The 6,960-nt window shown below is 32.7% G+C and overlaps 1 protein-coding gene across 1 annotated transcript; it reads right to left on the minus strand.

The window, feature by feature from the left end:
- Positions 1-296: 296 nt before the first annotated feature.
- LOC132730961 (uncharacterized) lies at positions 297-4,795 on the minus strand. The gene is made up of 5 exons (XM_060717045.1): positions 4,479-4,795; positions 2,420-2,634; positions 1,629-1,653; positions 1,169-1,246; positions 297-377 (listed from the first exon to the last, which is right to left on the minus strand). Exons 1-5 carry the CDS (start codon positions 4,563-4,565, stop codon positions 297-299), a joined length of 486 nt encoding a protein of 161 aa, XP_060573028.1. The 5' UTR covers positions 4,566-4,795.
- Between the last annotated feature and the right edge of the window lie 2,165 nt (positions 4,796-6,960).

Here is a 6,960-nt window from a genome sequence, read left to right on the forward strand (position 1 = left end):
GATAATTTATTCAATGTAAACTATGATAATATATGTACATTTATATCATTGTTTACATGTTTTTCATGTAGTCCATGAAATAAAAGTTTAACATATTGAAATCATATGGTGTACTAAGCCGAAATTAACATATTTATTTTTTTCTGGTGTATAGAACTAGTTAAGTTCAAACACTTTTTTTAAAACTTCCTTGCCAACAAAATTTTAATAAACACCATGAAAATTTAAGAAACAAAAATAAATAATTAAAAAAATTTATAGACATGAAAAAGTTTGTATATAACTACCAGCTGCCTTTATGTTCTCCAACTCTCTTTCAAACGCTTGTTTTCTTCTGCAATTTGTTCAAATTCGTGCAGCAAGCTGCTATGCTTCTCCTGAACAAAAAAAAGAAATAAATTTATACATTATTTCAATTTTGAACATTTCAAACAGATACAGTTTTTTTTTTTTACCGTGTGTGTTAGTTTCATGACTCATGTTAATTTTAATGTAATTATTTTTCATATTTAAATCAAAATTTACTTTATATTAATTTTAATCAGTATTCCTATTTAATAAAATCCACAAGGGCATGAACAATAATTTTTTCGGCTACAGAACAAATAGTAATTAATACAGAATAAATATTTCTAAATGTTCTGAATGAGAACACCAGATAAAGATTTCAACTAGCATTAGTACATGTAGTATGACCACATTGATCAATCTGCATGTGTTACCCCACTCACCCCATAACAGTGTGGCTATTTCCACAGTTTTGAGATATGCGACTACCATGGAAACTGCCATTGTACAAAACAAGAGGACCATAATGACCCTAAATCTCTCATACATGTCAGAAAACTTGATCAATTTGGGTTTTTAAAAGATCTTTTTTTGTAACTGTATGCATATAATGAAAATCAATAGCATGGGATCTTTTTAAACTGGAAAGCACTCACGAATAGATGTTTCATGTAAGCTTTAGCTCTTCCGGTTATTTAAAATAAGCCTTTTTTGTTTTTATAATATAAAAAGGAAAATCAATCACCCCCCCCCCCCTGAACAAACTTGGTAATTACTAGAAAATATTTTATGCTTAATTTTTAGGCTGTAGCCATTTGGGTTATTTCCAAAGATTTTTTTTTAGTTTCAAAACCTTGTGTTTCAAATGAATGAAGCTTACCTTGAGAGTAAGGTACTTTCTTTTCAACACAATACTGTCTTCTCTCTCGTTTGGTGTTTCTACATTTGGTTGTTCAGTCTGAAACAGAAAAAAAAATATATTTGAGAATTCATTACATCAATATCTCCAAGCAAAAGCTATAAACCAACTTTGAAAAAGTTAACACTTAATTCAATAACTCCATTTTGGGGCACCATTTTTTTCCATTTCATTGAATTGTAAGATTTTGTTTAACTTTTGGATAAGTTGTTGACAAAAGTCTTGATCCTATACCTTACTGCTAATTAGTTCCTATATCCTGATTTGTAGGAAAACATATAAAACATTTATGATATTAAATGTCCCTTTTACACATCCTTTTGTAAAAATAAAAGGTGTAACAGCACACTCTATCATTGTTATGTTATATACAGTACCATTTAAGATAAAACTCACTTGTTTTGTCTTTTTTGGATTTTACACATCCTTCATCAATGAATTGTTTTCTATAATAAAAAAATATAAATTTGTCATAGATAATAAGGATACGAGTGTATGTTTAATTCATAACTTATTGAAATTGAATAAAAATTATATCACGCGATTCTCTAGCAAGCAAAGTTTTATTTAACAAGTTAATTAAAAAATTTCAAATCTTAAAAGAATATGATATTTTTTTTAAATATTTATTACAAACCAAAAAAAACAACAGTTTCAGAAAAGAAAGACCCCGGCCCTATAGTGAAAAAGTTTTCAAAACCTTGTGCAATAACTGGGTTAAATTTAACTATAAAATTTAGAAGGGAATTTTTCCCGGGTTTACTAAATTAAAAAAGGCCCCAAAATTTTAACCATATTTACAATTTTTAAATAATCAAAAAAATATGTAATGCAAATATTAAGACTAAATTTACGGGCTTTTTAAAAGATTTGTCTTTAAAAAAATTACCCCCTGTTCCTTTACAAACTTTTGCTTATCGGGGGGGGAAAGCTGCTAAAAAATCTCCCAAAAATGGTTTAAAAGGAAAATCCCGGGTTAAAAAAAAGGGCAAAAAAAAGGATCAAATGTGCCACCTCATGATAGTCAATTTCCGAAGCAGAATTGGACAAGTTTTGTGACAGACATATGGATCGACAAGTGATCCCTATATGCCACCATTACTCAGTAGCAGTCGACACAAAAATGTAGAATGTCCAATAACTGACAATGAAAATTCTAAAGTTATAATGAACATTTAATATTAGATGAAAAAAAAAAATTCAAAAACTTACACTTTCTTATGAAAAACCTTTGTTCCTTCTTCCATCAAGATGTCGAGGCATTCCTTAATTTTTTCGTCATCATCTATCCTCATTAAAGGTCTGAAAAACTTCTCATTTACAGCTGTTACCTTTTCTGTTGCCCTCAAAAGTTTTGTCCAGATTTCATCCGATAACCTTGCCATATGCATGTGCTGTTGGTAACCCGCCATCATTTTCCTACGGTCCTGTCAAAAAAAAAAAAAAAAAAACCTTGAAATTGTTTTGCATACTTTCAATAAGGCACATAACAAGAATGACCTCAATACCATAGAAAATATAAATGCCAATGATGTCTTCCGCATTGTAAATGAGTCAGATACCCCGAATTTAGAAACAAAGAACCCATATATATACATTCATTTTCATCTAGTTGTTCCTTTTTTCTCCTATTATCCAAAGTCTAACTTTGGCTATCAAAACGATTATTTTCAGAAAATTCACGATGAATGTATTGCTCTAAAGGGTTATTTCATCTGTTACAGTAGTACAGATAATGTAAACTTTGTATTTATATCAAATTTGTTGTTGTTGACAACTTAATTGGAATATTATCCAAAAATATGACTGACATGTCTGAGGACTAATATCTTCATTCATTATAAGAAAACTCTATTAAACATTTAAATTTGTTCACCTTTGAAAAAATGTTTGAACTATCAATATTACCATTGCAAAATACATGTAACAAGAGTTTTATGAAATCTCAAGACCCTGGTTTAGCCATACGTTTTCATAATAATATGATATTATAATTGTATTTTGGCCATTTCAGGCACTAAATCTATTATACTGCAAAGGAAAAAAAATTGGAGGCAATTTAAATTTTGATTTAATTAATCAGCAAGTGTACCTTTTCTCATAACAATTTAACATGAACAATGCAAGAACACAATGACAAATTGCGAGTTCATTGTCTAATCCAATTTAAGCCAGAACTTCACCGTTTGGCATATTACTTTTTAATCAAAGCAGTTATATAAAAATACCCAAGTTAACCATGGCCAGTTTCATATAAATACTGAGATATATTGGTTAAAACTATTCTACAATTCACACAGTGTTTCTTAGAATAAAGTATAATTATGTAAAACAAGAGGGCCAAGATCTCCCCAGATCGCTCACCTGTCCAATCAAACTGCAATTACTTAGAATAAAAAATGTGACCACTAGAGTATTAACAAGGTTTTTCAATATTCGGGCAGTGTGACCTAGACCCATTTTCAATCTTGACCATTATATCATCAATACAAACTTGCAGACCAATTTCCAGAATATTTGGAACCAAACAGTAGCCATTTGAGTGTCAACAAGATTTTTATATGCATAGCTCCCGTGGCTTTGTTTTTCACCCAAGATGACCCATGTTCGAACTCCTCTGAGCAATTACCTAGACGAGCATCCTCATTAAGTATGGATAATTGAGTCAAAAGTGTGACCATTAGTGTCAACAAGGTTTTTCCATATTTGGGCGATGTGACCTAGTTTTTCACCCCAGGTGACCCATATTTGAACTAGCCCTAGAAGTCATCAAAATAAACTTTCTGATTATTTCCAGAATGTTTAGATAAAAACCCTAGTCACTGGTGTTAACAAAATTTTTTCTACTTTAAGCTCCTGTGGCCTAGTTTTTCATCCGAGATAACCCATGTTCAAATTCATTCAAGCAATTAACTAGCCAAGCATCCTGACAAAGTTGCATAAAGATTGCTGCAAAATGTGACCAGAGTGTTAACAAACAAATGTGGACAGACGACAGACATTCAACGATCCTTAAAGGTCACCTGAGCAAGTTCAGGTGAGCTAATAAAAGACCAGCGGTAAAAGACCTATTTCTAAATTTTTTTCAGATGGTGTTGTATATCTCAAGACATTGAAAAAATTACTCTGAATATCATATGCAATAATTTATAGAATATCATATATAAGTGGCAAATTTCATTACATTTACCTTTAACTATTTGAACAAGAAAGGGAATTATTGGTTTAGTAAATGATATCTTAAGAAAGGGTTACAATAAAAAAGACTTACCTTTGCACGGAAGATTGTCACAAGCATATCTTTCCATTCATTTAACTGGGTTTTACTCATGTTGTGTGCTGGCCTGCATTGTCTCATTAGACGCACTTTATCTATGAAGGATAGGGGTTTTCTTTTCTCATGAAGTAGAGCATTATGTTGGTATCCTATGGCAAGGGCTGCAGTCAATGGCAGAGGTCTGTATAAATTTACTTTAACCAATTGACATGTCAGTACACCTCTCTGATTTAGAGATTGAAGGGCCTGTCTCGTGTGGTTGCCTCCAAGTATTTCGATCTTTGTGGAGCCATCTATATGCAAATTCTCTGTCCGAATGTCAGCATTCCAATCATTATAACAAGCTGTCCATTATCATTTTCTTTAAACGAATCAGTCAGGCTACCCACATGTTCGTGATAAATTGTTCTTGTAGCCCTTGAAGGGTGTGGCGCAATAAGATTGTTTACATGTACATCAAATGTACCTGTAAGAAAAAAATCTTATCAATTAACTGGATCTCTTCTTACAATTAGGCGTGTCACAGTTAGAACAAGAAATGTGTCCATAGGACACAGGTTCCCCACACTTCACCGATTTGTCAATCTTATGTCTCTTGGTCAAATAACTCTAAATATACCAAAAATATCACACAAAATACCCACATGCACAACTACACATGCTGAGCAACATTCTTGTAAGGTTTCAAGACTCTAGGTCAAATCCTTTTTTTAGTTACGTGCGACACAAGTTGAAAATTAGAACATTTTTACTAATTCAATGGCGATAACTCTAAAAATACTAAAAATATCCACATGAAAATACCCAGGTGCACAACTTCACATGCAGATCAACATTCCTGTAAGGTTTCATAACACTAGGTCAAATACTTTTTTGAGCTACGTGCAACACAAAAAGAGAACCAACAGATGGATGGACACAAAAAGAGAACGAACGGATGGGGGGGGGGCACGAAAATTGCTAACTGTTTAAATGGCAACTTAATAACTGTGTTAAACATGTAGCCGATACTACTAATATAATCGTTAGATTTTCAAGGTTCTTTGAAACAAGATAGTTATGACACTTCATATTTTGCCATACTCAAAATGATTACAATGGAAACCCATGACTTATAAATCTAATCACATATGATGTAAATAATGAATGTATATTTTTGAATTTGAAGTAAATCCACAAAGAAATAAGAAAGTTACAGTGAGAATGAAAGAAAAATTTTGGGGGTCCGTGGCCGAGTGGTTAAGGTCGTTGACTTCAAAACAACTTGCCCCTCACCGCTTGTGGGTTCGAATCCCGAACAGGGATTTGGAAATTCTTTCATGTAGGAAGCTAATCCCAGCTAGCTTACGGAAACGCCGGTGTTTCTACTTCATGCCCCCGTTTCATGCCTGAAATAAAAGCACAGAAGGGCCCACCTGGGTCTTCCACCAAGAAAGCTGGAACGTCGCAATATGACCTCTACTGTGTCGATGTGACGTAAAACCCAAAACAAAAAAGAAAAAAAGAAAAATTTAAAGTCTGAGGAGATAATTTTGGAAATTAGATTTATCAACCTTTGAATGAAATCCTCTAAGGAATGGAGAAGTTTGAGTAAAAAAATTTTTTTCAAGGGGAACATATTAGCTAGAGTAATGAACCTTCTTACAAATGATTTGAGTGATAATAAGAAACATACATAATTATGAAGTTTGAAGTAGATACATTAAAGCAGTGCGCCTACAGATTAATGCTAGTTGTCATGAAAATTTTAGGATGTGTTTAAAAGTACTATTTAGTGAAATAACCTAAAGGAAGCAATTTACACATTATCAATGGCACTTACAGCCCATGTAAATAACTTTGTGTATCTGGCAACACACAGAAAAAAAAACCTTTTTATCAAAGGGCCATAACTCGGCCAAAAATCATTCAACCCCTGCAAAATGCGCAAGGACTTGAGCTACAGATCAATCCTGTAAAGTTTTATTGAAATTGCATTAGTGGTATAAGAGAAGTAGTCCGGACAAACTTTAAAATTAAAAATTATTAAAGGGCCATAACTCTGACAAAAATCATTGAACCGGAAAATGCTGACAATATGCACAACTGGACTTGGTACTGATCATTCCTGTAAAGTTTGGATGAAATTGCACAAGTAGTTTACGAAGAGTAGTCCGGACAAGTTTTGTAACGGACGGACGGACTGACAGACAAACGACGGAGAAGTGATCCCTATATGTCGCCACTTCTCCGTAGAGGCGACACAAAAATCAGACATTTATCTAAGTTTAATCATATTTTATTGCTATATACATGTATATACAATACAGATACAAGTTTCATATGTATTATAAACAGCAAAAGCAAACGGGTTGGGCCCAAGTTCTTACAACATTAGCGGTCGGCCCTCCCCGGTTCAGAACAGATGAAACATTAATGGACATTAATCGCACATCACTTGTAAATTATTACTTGAATCTTGAATATTTTTACTTTT

This window comes from Ruditapes philippinarum, unplaced genomic scaffold, assembly GCF_026571515.1.
Source record: "Ruditapes philippinarum isolate M1 unplaced genomic scaffold, ASM2657151v2 ctg28376_1_1_1_1, whole genome shotgun sequence".
Taxonomy (NCBI): Eukaryota; Metazoa; Mollusca; class Bivalvia; order Venerida; family Veneridae; genus Ruditapes; species Ruditapes philippinarum.

What these genes read in the sequence shown, in the direction of transcription:
- LOC132730961 (XM_060717045.1), bottom strand. Translation starts at nt 4,565, where the DNA reads ATGAGACAATGCAGGCCAGCACACAACATGAGTAAAACCCAGTTAAAT. An exon ending in AAGGTTTTTCATAAGAAAGT is followed by an intron (nt 1,654 to 2,419) that starts GTAAGTTTTTGA and finishes TTTTTATTATAG; the next exon opens with AAAACAATTCATTGATGAAG. An exon ending in GAAAGTACCTTACTCTCAAG is followed by an intron (nt 378 to 1,168) that starts GTAAGCTTCATT and finishes TTTTTTGTTCAG; the next exon opens with GAGAAGCATAGCAGCTTGCT.